The 19,737-nt window shown below is 40.1% G+C and overlaps 1 protein-coding gene across 3 annotated transcripts in view; it reads left to right on the plus strand.

The window, feature by feature from the left end:
• The window catches only part of sytl5 (synaptotagmin-like 5), a 67,790-nt gene that overhangs the window by 44,211 nt on the left and 3,842 nt on the right, over positions 1-19,737 (plus strand). For 2 of the 3 annotated variants that reach the window (XM_033617514.2, XM_033617517.2), the window contains exons 9-17: positions 2,619-2,719; positions 6,057-6,152; positions 11,337-11,402; positions 14,264-14,442; positions 15,286-15,388; positions 15,479-15,640; positions 15,746-15,854; positions 17,347-17,485; positions 18,850-19,058. In XM_033617514.2, the coding sequence (XP_033473405.2) occupies positions 2,619-2,719; positions 6,057-6,152; positions 11,337-11,402; positions 14,264-14,442; positions 15,286-15,388; positions 15,479-15,640; positions 15,746-15,854; positions 17,347-17,485; positions 18,850-19,058 (1,164 nt within the window). The remainder of the gene's footprint in view (positions 1-2,618; positions 2,720-6,056; positions 6,153-11,336; positions 11,403-14,263; positions 14,443-15,285; positions 15,389-15,478; positions 15,641-15,745; positions 15,855-17,346; positions 17,486-18,849; positions 19,059-19,737) is intronic. The other variant, XM_033617518.2, reaches the window with a different exon arrangement.

Raw genomic sequence — 19,737 nt, forward strand, 5'->3', positions numbered from 1 at the left:
ACGAGCATAAGTGTAGGGAATGGATTAAACTTACATAAACCGGCATCGTTAGCATGTCCAACAAACTAAGAGTCCCTTAAAATACCACAAATGAATCCTTAAATTACCAGTGAAAACATACCAGACCTTTTAAATCTTAGATTTAGTTGTGTATCATAACCAGATATCTCTTAATTTGTCTAGTAATTTGAAAACAAAACAAAAATTAAAAGCACCATTTTTGTTTTTGCTCCTTCTTTTCACAGGTTTAAGTTAAAGATCTAAGACTTTTTTCATGCACATCTTTTTTTTTTTAACGTAAATTTTATTGCTTTTTTAACAATTTGTTTTCCCCAAATAAACATACAAAAGTAAAACAAAACTGTGAGTGTCGCTGAGGTATATTATAATTATATGGCATCTCAGTACTCATCCTAGTGGTCACCTAAAACACGTTTCCCATGTCCATCAAGAGATTTAGGTGGTGTCTCAGCAGTGTGCCTTGTATTCAGTCCATCTGGTCCATTTTCCTGTGACTTCTGATTTTTCGAGTCTCAGTAAATGAGTCTTTCCATGTCATATATCTCCTCAACAATGTCTTTCCAGTCACTTAAAGAAGGAGGATCCTCTTTGTGCTATTTCCCGGTAATAGCCTTCTTCGCTGCTGCTAAAAGGATTTTGATTAAGTATTGATCCTTACGCTGAACAGCTTCTCTTGCCAGGTTGCTTAGGTATAAAACCTCCCATGTGTTTGGTATTGCATATCCCAATATTGCCTTAAGTTCAGGCCATACATCATTCCAGTATTTGTACATTTTCTTACAACCCCAAAAAACATGAATATGGTCTATTTTTTCCCCACACAGTCTCAGATGACCTTGCAGGTGAAGACTCTGGATGTGCAGGTCTTTAGCTGGTGTGGTTACAAGTAATCTGCAGTTGTGAGGCCGCTTGGATGTACTGCCAAATTCACGGATATAGCTTTGGGGATGGTTATGGTGGTGAAATGAACATTATGTTCACGGGCTACAGCTCTGGCGGACATTCCTGTACTCGCCATGCTCATGACATACTCCCTCAAAGCTTGTGACATCTGTGGCAATGTGCTGCATGTTTTAGAGCGGCCATTTTTATTCTGACTATCCCAAGAAACAGGGAACACCTTTGTAGAAATCATGCTGTTTCATCAGAATCTTGATAAGCCACGTCTGTCAGGTGGATAGATGATCTTGGAAAAGGAGAAGTGCTCACTGACATGAAGTTTTACAAAATTGTGACCAAAATTTGACACAGATACTGTATATCTATTGAGTGCTTGAAAAGAAGTCTTAGATCTTTAAATTAAACCTATGAAACATTGGAGCAAGAACAAGTGTTTAAATTTTGTTTGGTATACTACAGGCTCTGGGGCTATTAGAGACCCTCTCTTCACAATGTGCCACAGCAACATGAATTTAGAACCCCCCACAACAATGGACAGAAAGAAATAGTAAAAAAGAGCGTCCCCCTAATCAGTAAACAGAATATGAAACTCATTAATGTAAGAAATATTTCAACAGTAGGTCAAGATTATCAGCCAAGTAGGCCCGAGTCCACAGCAGCAACACAACAATATCAGTCTTTACAATTAAAAACCCACAAACATCCAATCTTGTATCTGCGCTTCTCCTCCTGTTGTCAGCGCCTCTCTATAACCTCAACACATGGTCCAACGTCCTCCTAAACAGCAGCAGAGTTGTCTCTGGCCAGCTCGTTGTCTCCTCCGACTGCCTGCTTCTCTTTTTCTCCCTCTTCCTCAACATTCAGCACGCTCACGATGATACAGCTACCCGATTTGTGGTTTTTGGAATTACAAAACGCAGATATATTTTCTAGTTCTAGTATGTTAATCATTAAAACTATGCACAGGAAACGTCTGAGACTTCCCCGGCCCAATATTGGCAGTGCAAATATGTAATATTATAATTTATGACATACATATTTGAACATTTTTGGAGCTCAATTTCTCGTGAGGCCCTCTGGGACATTTACTTATAGACGAAAGGCTCGTGACAGAGCAAGATGTAAACATTAATGGCGTCCTCCTCGGCTCAGTTGTTATGTAAGATGGCTTAGTGGTGCTAGGTGAGCTGGATACATGCTTGCTTCAGTGTGGTGAGATGGTTGGCAGGTATAGTTTGGGAGTTGGAACCAGAAACTGCTCACAACAATGTCTGTGGATTATCTTGAGTAAGCCGGTCATGATTTCTGGAAAGAGACATTACTGTTGAGTTTTTCAAATGTATTGTTTTGGCACACAAACTGAGTGCCATCTAGTTTCATTATATTCAAGAGGCAGACATCTTTACGGCTGATATCTACACTTGGCAGCTCACACCAAAACAATCTAGACTGATAAATAGCACTGCAGGTAAGAGGAAACAGATGTATTTTTGATTTTGGGGTGAAATGTCTGCATTTAAATCACGCCGGAGAACATTTATGGTGCTCAGACAACGTGACGATAATCATTATTTTCTACCTTCTCCCTCGCTGTCTGCTTGTGTTGTGTCTGTGTTTGCCTTCCGGCCCCTCACTCCCTTCAAACAGCATCTCTGAAACAATTTTTTTTCTCACTCCCTCTCCCCTTCTCCTCCCAGATCACAGTCGCTCAGAGATGGACCTGTCAGCTCCTGGTTCTGAACCCAGTGACGACGCCTTCAGTCTCAGGAGCCGCTCAGTCCCTGGGCTCAATGAAGCAGTAAGCATCCCTTCTTCTTCTTCCTTTCTTCTGCTGTGTCTGCACACACTGATCACATATTACATTTCTGCAACAAATTCACCATAGAAACAAAATCACAGTAAAAGCACACAGCTTGTTTCTGTCTTTATTTAGTTGGATCCCAATTAGCACCAGCACAAGCAGGTGCAGGCTGTTCTTGTTGGGGTCCACACACATATTCATACACACACTTATACACACTATAACACATAGACGCAACATAAAACAGCTCATTTCATTGATTTAATAATCCATCTCTATTAATTAATGTTAGTTGTCGACTATTAAATTAATCACCACCTAATTTGATCATCAATGAATCAGTCTGTGTAATTTTCTAAGATAAAAAAGTCAAAACTCTGATTCCAGCTTCTTAAATGTGAATATTTTCTCATTTCTTAACTCCCCTATGACAAAACAAGACTGTTGTGGACAAAACAAGACATATGACGATGCCATATTAGACTTTGAGAAACACAGATTGATATTTTTACCATTTTCTGACATTTTATAGACCAAAAGAACGTATCAGTTAATTGAGAAAATAATCAGCAGATTAATCGATAGACAACGTGGCGAAATTAGCTCTCTAGCGCCCCCATTTTGTTTTATGGGGTCAATAATGGAGGGGTCCCCTCAGATTATGTGTGGTCATATGCCTACAAAGTTGCGTGGTGATGGGTGAAACCCTTGAGATGTTATACACCTTTATGTGATGAGCCACGCCCTCCGCAATATTCATTGCCTTATAGAAGCTCAGTTTTAGTAAGTTTTCCAACTTTTGCCAAGAGGGAACTTTAGATATTGGTCCCTAGATTATGTTCACCGAGTTTCATGCAGATCGGTCAAACTTCCTAGGAAGAGATCGATTTTAAGTGTTTTTCAAAAAAATCAAAATGGCGGAAAATCTATATAATTGGAAGTTATGGGTTCTTAGGCAAATTTGTTCCTCATGAGGAGAGGCATCTCTGTGCAAAGTTTCATGTCTCTACGACATACGGGGCATTAGATATGCCCATTCAAAGTTTGCAATTTCAGTCAGTTGCTATAGCGCCCCCCTTTGGCCAATTGATGTAATATTGCTTCATTCGCATCCTCCCATGACCCTCTACCACTGTGCCAAATTTCACATGGATTGACCAAGTCAGTGAGGAGAAAAACATGGAACAGACACACAGACACACAGACAGAGTTTTTGTCATTATATAGTAAGATAACATACAAAAATAACTGAGCTCAATATAACATCAATATGAGATCTTCCTAAATTCAGCTGCTGATAAATGCTGCAGCCCCAGTCTCAGCCCAATTTTAATTTATGATCTTAAAATGCTCTTTTTCCTCTCGCTGTAGATATATTTATTTGTCTGAAATAATCAGCTCTTGAGGTAAGAGTAAGATGCAAAATAAAACGTGATATGCTTATAAATGACCCTGCATAATATCAGAAATTTTATCTGTTTTTATACCTACAAACCTCTGAGAAGCCAATAAGCATGCAGAATAACTCATGCTGATTTATTCTTTTGCTCCTAAGGGGGGTTTTGGGAGAAACACATCTGAATTTAGTATCTCCAAACAAGAAGCTGATTTATTTCTGATGACACAGAGATAAGACTATTGTGAGCAGCAAAATTTTCCTCTGGGCAATTCCTCGAGAATTTATAACAAAGTTGATTTTTTTCTTATTACTTCTTGCACCATTTTTCCACAGTTTGCAAACACATAATTCAACCAGATGTGATGTGTGTGCAAACTTTCATGAGTTTTTGAGTATGTGAAGCCCCTCAAAATGTGGGAAATGTGGGATCATTGGGGAAAATAATTAATAATAATTCCTTCATTTTCAAGAGGGGCCCTAATTATGGTCTCTGAACTGTCTGGAGATACTGTTTTCTTTTTTCCAAGTCTTTTTTTGGGGGGTTTCAAAGTAGAAAAAATCAAAAGTCAAAAATCAAAAATACTCTAAAGGGTGGTTGTCATACATGTATAGAAAAAGTTAAATATGATATTTACAGACAAAATGTATTCTTCTATTTAAAACAATTTTAAAAAGGAACATAAATAAATCATTAAAAAAGGGTGGACTAGGAGGATTCAGAAGGATGTCAGATTGACCATGTTTTGGGTCATTTAAACGAGGCCTGCTAGGGGAAAGACTGAGTGCATCTTTCTTAAAGTGGTCTATAACGGGTTGCCAGATCTGGTAGAATTTGTTTTCACACCCTCTTAATGAGAGTTTAATCTTCTCCTAATGCAGGTGGTGCATCACATCCTTCGCGAGGGCAGAATGGGCAGGAGCCTGTGTTTGCTTCCAATTTAATAAGAGCAATTTACATGCTAGTGGGGACACAAACAATATCATGTTATGTTAGGAGCTGGTTAACAAGAAGACCAAAACCTTGAATACCAGAGAGTGCAGTCAGTGAATCAGGATCCACAGGTCGACCTAGGATGTCTTATAGTGACTGAAAGATGTTTTGCCAGTATGTTGTGACTCTTGGGCAGTGCCAGGATACATTTTACAGAGCCGATGTTTTGATAAGTGAAGTCTGTGGAGTAATTTGAATCGCAAAAGTCCATGTCTAGCCCAAACTGAGAAAGAATGTACCAGTAATTGGGCTTTTGTCCACAACTCTTCCGAAATAGCAACCCTTAAATAATTTTCCCAGGCTGCTTTGAAACAATCGAGGGAGGCAATCTAAACATGAAAGTGCATTATAAATAACCATGAATTTACTAAATTATGAACCTCTTTAATCTTCTCTTGAACAATAGTGACCATGGCTTGTATAAACAAATACATACACATACTGTGTGTCCATGTTGAGCTCAGGATCTGTGGGCTGATGAACTGATGCGTCAGATGTGGGCCTGAATGTTAATTTCACTTCAGAGCTCACTTCAAAGAGCATGACAAGCATCTAAACGGCTGTAGGCTGAAAACAGGTGAAGGATCTGATGGTCAGTATAGGGCTGCTTTGTTTCTGTGTTTACTGAGTGTTCATTAGCATTCAAAACGCAGCCACTTAGACACACACACACACACATACATATACTCACACATACTCATCCATTCATGCTCTTAAGTTTACTGTAAACCCAATGACATTGTGATTTTTTAAGCGTGAAAAACAAGTAAACAAATTACTACACTCTGTCCTGACTTGTCTGGTTGAATTTATGGAAGCTGGCGGCGTCCGCCCACACGGAGCTGCTGTGTTGAAAACTGTGCAAACGATACAAAGATGCTTTGGCCAGCTTCCCAGATGCCATCTCCCTTTTGATTAAATCTGAACACTGTCATCTTCCGCAGGAGTTCTCTGACGAGGATGCGGAGGAAGACATCGATGCCCTGATGTCGGCTCACAGCAAGACTGCAGGCCGACGCCTCAGCAACGCACAGTCAACGGTAACAGCCACGTTGAAGCCAGTGCAAACACAAAAATATCAAAAGCAGATTCCGGGAAGTCTTGTATGTTCACACAGGACAAACATATACGTGTGCATATATACACACACACATACTCACCATCACCTGACGTGTGAGTCAGGTTTCTGTGTTCTGTTGTTGACTGTGTAAACATTGTGTGAGCTCTGCAGGCAGCTTGTGTCGTGAACACCTTCCACTGCTGCTGCACACTTAGGAGGCCTGCTGCATTTACATAAATTAACTTCACTTGTAGTATGATAATGAGAAGGATGACATCGTGCGTGTCGGAGGTAACTGTTGCAGGATCATATTTGAAGGTAGGTTAACATAGTTTTTATCGTATTATAGGGTAGATTCACTCAGTGGTTCCCAACCCTTTTGTTTAAAGGCCCAGACACAACAAACTGACATCAAAGAACTCGTATTGACAAAAGCCAACTGTTGCATGGCCTCACTTCGCCTCTGTCTCAGCCAAAAAGCACATGAACACACCATAAAGACTACAGCTGACCAACTAGCACATACGCTCTGCGCCTACGTGAGAGGAAATAACTCTCCATACCAGCAGATGACAGTGGTCTGTATTCGTTATTCAAAAAAAGGAAACCAGAAGACCATCATGACACTGGTTAGCCAGTTAGCACAATTACAACACAATCTGATTTTGAAAGAACAAATAATATTTAGAGAGTGCTAGTGACAATAATACAACCGCTAACTGTCTTTGCTAAAGAGCTCAAAGGCTAAAAGATCTTACCTTATATAACAAGTTTGTTTTGGTCTCACGCCCTCTGTTTGTTTACTTACCTCACTTTCGTTTTTCTTCTCGTGCACTGAGTTGAACTGCCGGTCAGAGTGTTTTCATTCACTGATGGTCTCCCCCATCTCTGACACCAATTCAAACACTAGGGCAACAGACGCTCGCGGACAGCCCAACACTGACAGGTGGCCGACCGTTGGCTTGGTGTGTCAGGGCCTTATGACGAACCCCTGCAACCCTGTCAGATGAACTCAAATACACCTTCATCAACACCAGCCGTCAGGTTCCAAATGTGTTCATAGACTGGATATTATAAAACAATATTCACAGGGTTTTGGTTTTTACAATATTTTACAGAATTGTTTCAAGTGTTTTTTGGGTTTTCTCCGGGTACTCCAGCTTCCTCCCACAGGCCAAAGACATGCAGGTTAATTGGTGACTCTAAATTGTCCGTAGATGTGAGTGTAAATGTGAATGGTTGTTTGTCTCTATGTGTCAGCCCTGTGATAGTCTGGTGACCTGTCCAGGGTGTACCCTGCCTTTCGCCCAATGTCAGCTGGGATAGACTCCAGCACCCCTGTGACCCCCAACAGGATAAGCGGTTACGGAAAATAATTGATAAAGTCAAGTTTGGTCATGTTTGAAATGTGCACTACTAGTGGCAGAAACTAGATGTGCCATTACTTTGAGCTAACTATTTCAACTAGCTATAGCTATTAGGGAATTGTACAACTTCTATTATTATGATTTAAACATAAGGGCTATTCAAGGGTTCGTACTGGGAAGCTGAAGCACCTAAAAAAATATCCACTGATTTACAGACTTCTCCTTCACACTGTAAGTCTATGAAAAAAAAGTGTATTTGTAATTGTTGTAATTCCGCTATTTGGCCACTTTGTCAAATCAGCTTCATGCTGCTGTTCCTATGGGCTCGTCTCAAACATGCCCTGTATTGGATAAGCATTTGTGGTTGGCCTGAAGTGGGACAGATCAGCTGGAAACCTATTTGAATGGGACAGGAACCAGATGCATTTGCCAGAGAAAATAAAACACACACTCACAGATTCATCTGGTTCTCGGGCTGAGTAAAAAATAGTGATGAGCGAGTACACCAGTATCTGTGTCTGTATCTGTACTCGGAATGGGCGGAGTTTAAAACAGAAGTGGATGTGATTTAAAAAGAAATTGAGTGGGACCTAACCTGGTGTTGATATTATAAACCTGAAGTTGATACAGGTTGTTCAGAAGTTGCTATATTTATTAATTACAGAACTATCTCTCTTTAATCACGGGAGTAAGAGACTAAACACAGCTACCCAAATGGGGACTTTGCTTCCTCATAAGTACAAATATTGACACATTTTAATCAGGTGACACTTGCATTTGTTCAAAGTATGTTATCGATACCGGAAACTTAATCCGAGTATTCGGCTCAACCCTTGTGAAAACACTTCTTAGCAACACCCGTTCACAGACATACTGCTACACCATCAAAGCTCATCTCTGCACGCCATAATCTGTTTACATTTGTCCGTCACTCAGCGCAGTGTTACATGTTCAGTTGCTCTGATTGGTTTAATACAATTGCGTCCAGATGCATCTTGGTCTATGGCCTTGCTCAGGACCCCTTGGAAATCCAAAATGAACTGAGAGGTTCCAGACTAATTTGCTTCTGTGATTTGGTCTGGCGATGTCAGACCCGTGGTTTGCAGCTAGTTTTATGTGCCCGAGTTTTCTGTGTCTCTGTGTGTCAGCGTTGTTGTGTATTATTATCACACATATTAAATTGGTACCCTTTTTACTTGACTTGATTCCCCATGTTTACACTTGGGCTTTCAGTTGACTCGGTCACACGTTATTGTCTCATGACTGACTATAAAGTACTTAGTCTAGCAGAAAATCCAGTTATTTAAATAGCCTAAATAATTTGCTTATTTCCTGACTCATGGGACGTTCATTGTGCTGTGTATGTTTGAAATGTGAGAACTGCATAAGTAAACAGGCGAGACAGACATCCTGCCTGCCTGACATTTATCGTGTCGTCTCATAAATGACTAACAGTCGTCACTGAGGCGCTGTTTTCAGCGTGAATGGAAGTGGAAGGAGGTGATGAGAGACATTATGCAGATAGCTGAGTCTGCCATTGAATCAGGCTCTAATATACTCAGCCTGCTGCTATGATTCACCTCATGGAGGGCAGATAATGAAACCAAAACAGAGGCAGTATTAGAGCTGTTTATTTAATAGTGCTGTTTACATCACCAGCTAGACAGGAGAACTTTTATTTTTATTCTGTCTGTTCAGTTTTACTGATGAATCATGATGAGCAACACATATACACAGCTGTTGTCAGTTTATTAGGTACACCTTTAGCTAACTACCAGTTCTGCAGTAAATCCTGTGTTTATGGTGGTTTTAATGTTCAGTATTTGTTTAAATCAATAGTCTACTCTTACAAATCTAAATGGGGCGGACAGAATAATGAGAATGTTATTAGTTTTGTAGATTTTTGGTCATAAAACAAGCTGTGGACAAACTGATAAGTCAATCAACAGACGGCTAGGAGAGGCAATTTTATTTATCTAGCACATTTTGGCAACAAGGCAATTCAAAGTGCTCAATATAAAACATCACAAGCAAAGAGACAAAGTGCAAAAGGAACACATTGTAAAAGGACCTTCAAATAAAAATGCCATTAAAGACCTATAGAACAGAAAATTCAAACAAGCTAAAATATACCAAGACAGGTACAAACTACAAGAATAAGTGTTACAATACAGTGTGAGAAATGAATAGAAATTTGATTTACTGAAAGGCAGCGGCAAACAGAAAAGTCCTCAGCTTTGATTTAAAGAACAGAGAGTTGTAGCAGACATGCTGTTTTCTGGGAGTTTGTTCCAGAAATATGGAGCATAAAAACTAGACGCTGATTCTTCATGTTTAGTTTTGAGTCTGGGGACACAGCAGACCTGTCCCAGAAGACCTGAGAGGTCTGAATGGTTCATAGTGTAGAAGAAAGTCAGAGATGCATTTGGGCCCTAAACCACAGAAAATAATTTGACAACTATTTTGCTATTCAAATAATCTTTTAAGTAATTATTTAACGTGGAAAAAAAAAACTAAATAGCTTTGGATTTTTAGAATGTTGGTCAAATAAAACTTACTATTTGAATACTTCACCTTGGGCTCTGTAAAAATTACACAGCCCATGTTTCACTGTTTTCTGACATTTTTTTTCTCATACAGAATCTTTATTGATTAAACAACAATACACAAAGACATGCACATACACACATCCAGTATGTGAGGATATAAATCCACAAACACGTGTCACAAGGACACTAAAGAAGAGAAGGACACCAAAATAAAATCTCAGTACAACCTCTGAGTATTTAACACATGTAATCACCCCCACCTCCAACTCCAAAAGTATGAATTTAAAGATAAATAAAATAAAATAAAATAAAATAAAATAAATAAAACAAAGTAAAATAAAATAAAATAAAATAAAAAATAAATAAATCAGACAGGAAATAAATAAAAATGAGGGGGAAGAGAAAATCATAAATCACAGGTTGAGGATCATGGTAGTCTAATACAATAAACTTCAGTTTAGGTATATGTTATATTGATGTACAAATGTTGACAACAATTAACAAGAAAAAAAATGCAAAGCAATGGGGAAAGTTTTTCATGACCAGAGGGCATCACGTGAAGGACCACAAAAATTGGCTTCAAAGCCCAGCTTCAAAATGGGAGTCGACAAACCAATGGGTGACCTTACGTTGGCTACGCCAATTATTTTTAAACAGTCATTCCTCAGAACTACAAATATAAACCTGCAGGGGGCGCTAGATGAAAAGTCAGAGGATCACCAAAGTCAACATAATGTATATTTTCAAAAACAGCATGTATGTCTGTAAAACATTAACAACAATCCATCCAGTAGTTGTTTAGATATCTCAGTCTGTATCATCACTTAAGCTACGACGATAACGTCTCTATAAATTATTCAGAAAACACTCTAAATATGATGTGATGATATATTTTCATAATAAACATTGCGGAATAACTGCATGTCTTCCTCATTCTGACTGTTGCCCTGTTTGTGTGTGTGTCCAGTATGTTGGTTCCAGATGAGTTGTAATCTCTGTAGTTTCATCTGATAATCACCATGGTAACAGTGTGTAATGTGGTTTCTGGCTGCGCTGCTGTAGACAGGGTTTCTGCAGCTTGTCCTCGGGGGGCCTGAGGGTCTGTGCTCGGGGTCTGCCGATCACTAACACATCAAAGCGCTCAGATCTCTCTTCCTCTTCTCCTCTTTTTCCTTCCTTCCCCTCTTTCCTTCCCTACTTCCTGCCTTCCCGTTGATCTCTCTATCTCATAAATGAATCTGCTGCTAGTCCTCCACTCCTGGCTCAGAGAGACGATGGGGGTACCTCAATGTCCCTGACTCGGATGCTGAGACTGTAAGTCTCCTCTCTCCATGTTTGTGCATGCGTTTATCTCCACCTATACATTATGTAACTGCAAAAATGCAGCACAAATATGACATACAACTGAATACACCAGTATATTCAGTGTGTATTTGTGTTTGTTAATGTGGTGGTGGCTCCATCTATTTCCATTAAAGTCTAAGCTCCTCACATTAAACTTTTAGTCATTAATCACACCGGCTCCCAGCAGGATGTAAGTGAGGTAGACTTTCCAGTAGAAGAAGCACAGCGTGGCTCAACTCTGGCTTTCTTTCCAGACAGACAGCATTATTATCAGTGGATTAGACCAGTTAAATCCTGTCCAGAGCTACAACGGTCATGTGTGCCAGACGAAATTATCTGCTGTGGTTGTAATGATTTGGAGTCTTTTGTTCATGAAATGAGTTTTGCAGGTACTCGAGGTATACGAGGAGGCAGAATGTGCTCTTCAAGCTTTTTAATTTGGCAATCTATGAAACTCAGGAGACTCAGCCACATGGGTCAATACACAGTTCCGCAGTTAATGTGACGTTAACTTTCTGGATGGTAAATTATAAGACCACATGACTGGCGGCTTTCACTCCTCTTACAAACACTGACATTTTGACTTTTTCCTCTGAGTATTTGATCATTTTTTGTTCCTTTTATCTTATCTACCTGCCCGCTTTGACCGAGATTTTTATTTTTACATTACCTGCAATCAGACTTTAAGTAGTCAGTCATTTTTCAAACATGATTTTTTTAGTTTCAGCTTCTCAATTGTGAGGATTTGCTGCCTTTCTTTGTCTTATGTGAGAGTACGTACAGATATACTCACAAGCCACTTTATTAGGTACACCTGTTCAACTGCTCATTAATGCAAACAGCTAATCAGCCAATCATGTGGCAGCACCTCAGTGCTTTTAGGCATGTAGACATGGTCAAGACAACCTGCTGAAGTTCACCCGGTACTAGCAAGGTGTACCTAATAAAGAGGCCAGTGAGTGTACATATATATGTATATATATATATATACATATATATATATATACTCTATATATAATTTTCCTGCATTCTGGTGAATTTTCCTGCACCAATTTGTGCCCATTCTCCATCACTTCATTGTGTAACTGTCTTTGATTTTGTCAAAATTAAAGTCTTCTCCTACTTTCATGTTTTTTAGTGATGCGGACAAATGCTATGTTCTACATATTGAGGGGACGTGTCCCCTGCGTCCCCCCTGAAATCCACACCTGTGTCATTAAACAATGATCATGATCATTAGTTGCGGTCCTACTTGCAGTTTTTGTTTCGCAATCTAATCAAAACAATGGTGATAATGACATTAATAACTGCAGCCTATTTTGAAATCCACAACCTCTCCATTGTCCGCCTCCCATCTTCCCACTCACAGAAACAAGCGGGTTCAACCAAACATGTCAAAGTGACTTATTCTGAGAGAAACTCTAAAAGCATTAAATCCCACAGTGAAATCAGTGTCAGTAAAGTGCTTCCACCTCATCCTCTCACTTGTTAATTCATAAAAGAAATACTGTAGCCAAGTTGTCTGCTCTATTACACGTCCTTTTTAACATGCAGCCACCTTTTCAAACTCTGTCGATCATTCCTGAAAAGGAGTAATTTCATCCTGTAATTATTGCGTCCTAGATCCAGTAACAATGGAAAGGATTTTTGGACATAATACAAACTGCAAACTAGTGGCATGCACCACAGAACAGTCTAAAATTATTCGATTTTGGTCACAATTTTTTACTTTTTTAAAAACCTGTATTTATCCAGGCGAGTGTCATTAAGAACTGTGCTGTCTAAATACTATATTTTTGGGTAGAGTGCTGCTGGGATGATGTTTTTCTGCAGGCTGAAAGTTTGTGTCACTCTAGTTCCCTTGTCAAAAAGCCAATGGCGTTTTAATGCAGATAATGAGCTCTGTGGCAAACAAATGTTTATGATAGTTACGTTTTCTTCAGCAAGATAATCCTCACAAACACCATTATGGTCACATGACTTCAGCATCACCAACACAACAAAGCTGTAAAGCCACGTTCGGCATGATGACGTTCTATAGTCTCATTTAGCCACTTGTTGCAACCGTCTTATTAAGACAAGTGAAAGCTCAAAATTCACAAGTGGGTTATTTGCTAACATATTTTATTTCGTAGAAAGAAACGTGAACATTTCAAAAACCCATTGACTTCCAGATGAGGGAACTGGAGGTGCAAAAATGCTAACTAATTTCTGCCTTTAGGACTCATTTCTGCATCACTCTTCCTGCACACCCTCATCTTCCTGATGTGTCTGAAGTCTAAGGTCTACAGTTTACGACCATCTGCAGCTCGGTCTCATATCAAAATATGTCATGGCTACATTCCTCCACAAAGACATAGATAGTGACTCTATATAATGTCTAGTGCAGCTGAGACTTAATGCCAAAACTATATTAAATATTGCATATTCTACTGGCAATCAATTGAATGAAGAAACTTGGCAGTCACACGACATAGTACGTAGGCATCTCACAAGTTAAGAGCCTTTATTGTGGACCTGACTAGTTGTTACACATCTTGATGTGAGACTGGGTTGCCATGCTTAACCTTACCTCTCACATTACCATGATATTGCCACAGATTCAAGTTCATATAGGGCCGCAGCTGTTTTATTTCTCCCATATTTCATCAGCGCTTTGTAACACTTCACATCTTGTTTTCTTTGTCATCCCTCATCTGTCTTTTATGTGTTGTACCTCATGTGCTCCTCTCTGTTTTCTTTCCTCACCTATTCAACTCTCTTTTCATCCTTTGACCTTCCTCCCCTTCGCACATCTCCACCCCCTCTAATCTCCGGTCTTTGCCCAACAGAGTAGTATAAACAGCATGATGAGCATGTACAGTGAGACCGGTGACTATGGCAACGCCCGGGTGAGCGGCGAGATCCTGCTGAACATCAGCTACAGCTACAAAACCGGTGCTCTCAACGTTCTGGTGAAAGAGTGTCACAACCTGGCGACAGGAGATGAGAGGAGGCAGCGTACGGACAGGTAAGAGCGCAAACACACGCAGATAATACAAGTTTATCTGCTGTATTGGCTCAGTGTGTGTGACCAAGGAATACTCCAACATGTTTGGAAATACTTGCTGTTTGAATTAAGGCCTTTACACACGGGGCATTTTTGTCAGTGTGATGAATTCACACATCAATATATCTTTATGCCTCCGTGCCAGCGACAGCCTTGGCCAGAGGCTTTAGTCCATCCATCCGTCTGTCCATTCAGCCACCGTCCCAAGATATCTCATGAAGGCCTTCGAGGGAATTTCTTCAAATTTGGCACCAACGTCCACTTGAACTTGACGATGAACTGGTTATATTTTGAAAAGGTCACTGTGACCCCACAAAACATGTTTTTGGCCATAACTCAAAAATTCATATGCTAATTACGACAAAGTTTCGTACCCATGTCTAATAGAATAAAATAATGAAGTGATGACAGTTTATGCCCAAAAGGTCAAAGGCTTTACTTTGACATCATAATGTTGTGCAAAAACACTTCTCTGACCACAGAGTGCTCCAGGAATTAATCCTAAAACCCAGAAATGACTTAGTATTTTTGTGCTCCTGATTCAAAGAGGTTGATTTCACACAAAACACATTTTCTAAAACATCAGAATATTCCTTTAATTCAATTTTAATTCTCAGTGTTCTGTGTTATCTTTAATAGGTAATATTTATTTGTTTCAGTAAATGTTACTGTCAAAAGTTCACTGTTCCATTCACTTGTTCAGTATCTACTGTAATAAATCAGAGGCAGCTGATATTTCGTGTTTTTGTGTCCATCTTCTTCCATTGATCGACCAAGCTGAGTCACTGTGTCTTTTCATCGCAGTTATGTGAAGACATACCTTCTGCCAGATACGTCACGACAGAGCAAGAGAAAGACAAGCATCAAGGCCAACACCATTAACCCTGTTTTCAATGAGAATCTGAGGGTCAGTGGCTGAAAAACTCAATAACCCTGCAGAAGTTCCTGAATGCAAAACTTTAATCATTACGCTCACGTTGTTTCCTGTGTGACGCAGTACGTGATCAGCCACTCGCAGCTGGAGACTCGAACCCTGCAGGTCTCCGTGTGGCACCACGACCGGTTCGGGCACAACAGCTTCCTGGGAGAGGTGGAGCTGACCTTTGACTCCTGGGAGTTTGATTCCCAGATAGAGGACTGGTACGCGCTGCAGCCCAGGGTAGGAACTGAAATCAGCACCACACATGATGCATTCTTTTTTATACAAACACACACACACAAAGATAAAAAGTGTTTGAGAGGATTGTGAACGATGTTTGTGTAGGTGGAGAGCAACATAGACACCACAATGCAGTATAAAGGAGAGCTGACTGTGGTGCTGAAGTACATACCTGCAGAGAAGAACCTCACGCTGCCTCTGGACCAAGTGCAAGGTACAGTCATAACTGCCACGACCATTATATATTACATTATATATCATGCTCTAACTGCTTGGATATTTGCCTTAACAGATCAGCAGAAACTAAGCATGACATTTTGGTATACTTGGAAACTTTCGGATCTCTGCTACAATTTAAAATAAAGTTTGTGGGTTAGACCGACCTCTGCCTGCACAGCGTGAGTTTGTAATAATGAGTGACCCACCAGTGGAAGGTGGCTTGTTAACAGACTTAAATATTTCTTTCCAACTCAGAGTTTAGCACTTCCTTCCCCCATCTGACCTAAAAATGTTTTGGCACAATTCAATGTTAGAATTCCAGAGAATTTTGCTCCCCATCTCTAATTAGTGTTGCTGCTAGACTGCGGTCAAGATGCAGAAGTAGATGATATGGTCAGAATCCTTGCCTCTGTGCACCGTCTCCTGCTTGTTATCAAATCTGAAATACTGCTAGTTCAGTTTAAGATCCTTCTGCACGGTCCACCACCTCATGGATCCACTTTTCTCTACAGCTGCGATTTATTTTTCTTATGTACTAATTGTTTTAAAAGCCCTTTAAGTTGTAACAAGTGGCTTAGGTAATTGTCAGGTTGTTAAAAATCCTTTTTCTGGTTAAATAATTTGACCACTTAAGGCCTTTGCATGCTGAGTCCGTTTTTCTGGGATGCCTTTTTTTAAACCCTTCACTCAAAAAACAATTGTCACACACAGAAATCTTGCACACTGACAAAATGTAAAGACAAATTTCCTCCTTTGCCTCTCTCCACTGGATTTACCTATCTGGCTGTCATCACTCCCTCCCTGTCTTTCATTTGGCACCGCAGCTGCATGAACTGGCAGAGCAGTCCTCCACATTCTGTGTGCGGTCCACATCCTCCTCCTCCTCATCATAATCATCCACCTGATTATTATTATCTGATCGATTCTGTGCACCTGGTTCCTCTGTTTTGTCGCGGCTGTGTCCTGCTGCCATATGGCCTCCTGTCCCACAGCGCATCCAATTCAAAATCCTTCTCCTCACTTATAAAGCCCTCCATACCAGGTCCCCTCCTACCTCCATGGCCACACTCCTTCCTGCAGCCTCCGCACCTCTGATGCCTGCCTCCTGACTCCACCACTCAGGACAGAGCCTCATACTTACGGAGAACATACACATAGTTTTTGTCTGTATGTATCTATGAGTTCATTTTATTTCTTACTCATTCAGTTGTTGTGACACCTGAATATAAATTATTCTTTCTTTGTTAAAACAACAACAACGAGCTGTGCACACTTATTTTCATGAGTCCATGTCCAGAGTGAACGAGCTTGGCTTGCGTACACACAAGGTGCACATGTGCGTCTGTGATGCAGACATACAGGTTTTCCTCGTTATGCAACTTTACTACAAACTTGTTTTGTCTCTCAAGTGTTGTGTAAACAAGCTGAAACCTTTCAAAATGAGGATGATATACTCTTTGTGTCTGTCCGCATCTCTCCCGCCTCAGTGAAGAAAGGGTTCCTAAAAGGCAAGAAGACGAGCAACTTCACTCTGCCTAAAGGGGGCATGGTTGAGCTGCTGGTCAAAGGAGCCAAAAATCTAACTGCCGTCAAGTCCGGAGGCACCTCTGATCCTTTTGTGAAAGGGTGAGTTGCTCCCTTCAAGAGTGGGTTGAACTTATGAATGGGGGCACAGTGTTAAAGAACAGGGGCAGTGTCATATTTATAAAATTAGAATTAAATAAAAGCCGTGATTCTTGGCAATAATAAACTCTACATCATAAAGTTATTTAGTGTAATGAACTAATGCAAAATAAACAACTGTAAATATTCTATAAATATGAGTAACATCAAAAAATAGCTGATACTTGTAACTCTAAAAATAGGCAAGACCATTCTGTGTTTCTGTTTCTGTGGTTGTTTTGTGTCTCTTTGTGGTCATTTTGTTTATATTTGTCATCGTTTTTTGTATCTTTGTGGTTGTCTGTATATCGTTGTGGTCGTTTCTTGTCTCTTTGTAGTTGGTTTGTGTCTGTTTTTTTTTAGTGTCTCTTTGTGGTCATTTTGTTTATATTTGTGGTAGTCGTGTGTCTCTTTGTGGTCATTTTGTTTATATTTGTGGTAGTCGTGTGTCTCTTTGTGGTTGTTTTGTGTCTCTTCATGGTCATTTTGTGTCTCTTTGTGGTTGTTTGTGTATTGTGGTAATTTATTGTCTCTTTGTAGTTGGTTTGTGTCTCTTTGTGGTCATTTTGTGTCTCATTGTGTTTGTTTGGGGCTCTTTGTGGTTGTTTTATGTCTCTTCGTGGTCGTTTTGTTTATCTTTGTGGTTATTTGGGGCTCTCTGTGGTTGTTTTTTGTCTCTTCGTGGTCGTTTTGTTTATCTTTGTGGTTGTTTGTGTCTCTTTGTGTTTGTTTTGTGTCACTTTGTGGTTGTTTGGGGCTCTTTGTGTTTGTTTTGTGTCTCTTTGTGTTTGTTTTGGGTCACTTTGTGGTTGTTTGGGGCTCTTTGTGTTTGTTTTGTGTCTCTTTGTGTTTGTTTTGGGTCTCTTTGTGTTTGCTTTGGGTCTCTTTGTGGTTGTTTGTGTATTGTTGTGGTCATTTCTTGTCTCTTTGCAGTTGGTTTGTGTCTCTTTGTGGTAGTTTTGTGTCTCAGTGGTTGTTTGTGTCTCTTTGTGTTTGTATTTTACTTTTTTGTGGTTGTTTGTGTATCTGTGTTTGTTTTGTGTATCTTTGTGATTGTTTTGTGTCTGTGATTTTGTGTCTTTTTGTAGTCATGTTGCTTCTCTTTATGGATGTATTGTATGTCTTTGTTTTGTCTGTGTTTTATTTCTGTTTGTAGTCTTCTGACTGACTTTTAAAATGGAAATATTAACATTTTGTACAGACTCTGTACCTCTACTTCAGGGCCTGTAACTTTACCACCCCTAGTAACCTTTCTGGCTTTCTCCCTTTTTACAGTAGATGTGATTTTGAAAAGCGCAGCCCATCATAAAGTTGTATCTTCCCCTCAGATACCTCCTCCCTGACAGTAACAAGTCAACAAAGCACAAGACGGTGGTGGAGCGACGCACCGTGAACCCACAGTGGAACCACACCTTCACCTACTGCGGCCTGCAGCCAGGAGACCTCAACAACGTCTGCCTAGAGCTCACCGTGTGGGACAAAGAAGCTCTGGCCAGCAACGTCTTCCTGGGAGGGGTCAGGCTCGGAGCTGGCACAGGTGTGTGAAAGGAAAAGAAAAGTATCTGGTTAGACTTTGTCAGTAGACATTATAAGGTCAAAGTCTTGCACAGAATTTCAAATAAGATGGTTAAAACCTCTGAAAGGCTGTACAGTTCTCCGCGGGCTGGAGAGCTTCACTGGAGCTTTACTGGAGGCTCATGCTGTTTATCTACAGCAGTCATTTTTGCTGGAATGCTTACTTCATAAAAATAAGCTTTTATCCAAGTTCAAAGAAAAAAGGCTTGAAAATATCTTGTAAAAACCCAAATGAAGGACGTGTCTGCACAACAAAGAGAAGTCCAGAGTCAGGAGTGACGCATCTGGAAGCCAAAGATCTTTAGTTGCACAGTCGAGAGCTGGTATTCAGCCCTGGGCTATTGAGGTTGGCAGATTGAAAAATGAACAAAGGGAAAACAGATTGTGTGAGCTGTGTGATTTGGAAGAAGTGGCCCATTTTCTTTTGTATTGTACACACTACGATAATTTAAAGAAAGAGTGTGTCAGATTTAGGGGGATTTAGTGGCATATAGTGGTGAGGACTGCAGATTGTAACCAGGTGAAACTTCTGGTTAGGATTCCTCCAGTGTTCATTGTTCAGGAGGTTTTCACCAGGAGCTGAATCGGCCTCTTCTTCTCCAAAACAAAAAACCAGGTGATTAAAACCTGCGGAAACACTG

This window comes from Epinephelus lanceolatus, chromosome 14 (assembly GCF_041903045.1).
Source record: "Epinephelus lanceolatus isolate andai-2023 chromosome 14, ASM4190304v1, whole genome shotgun sequence".
Classification (NCBI taxonomy): domain Eukaryota; kingdom Metazoa; phylum Chordata; class Actinopteri; order Perciformes; family Serranidae; genus Epinephelus; species Epinephelus lanceolatus.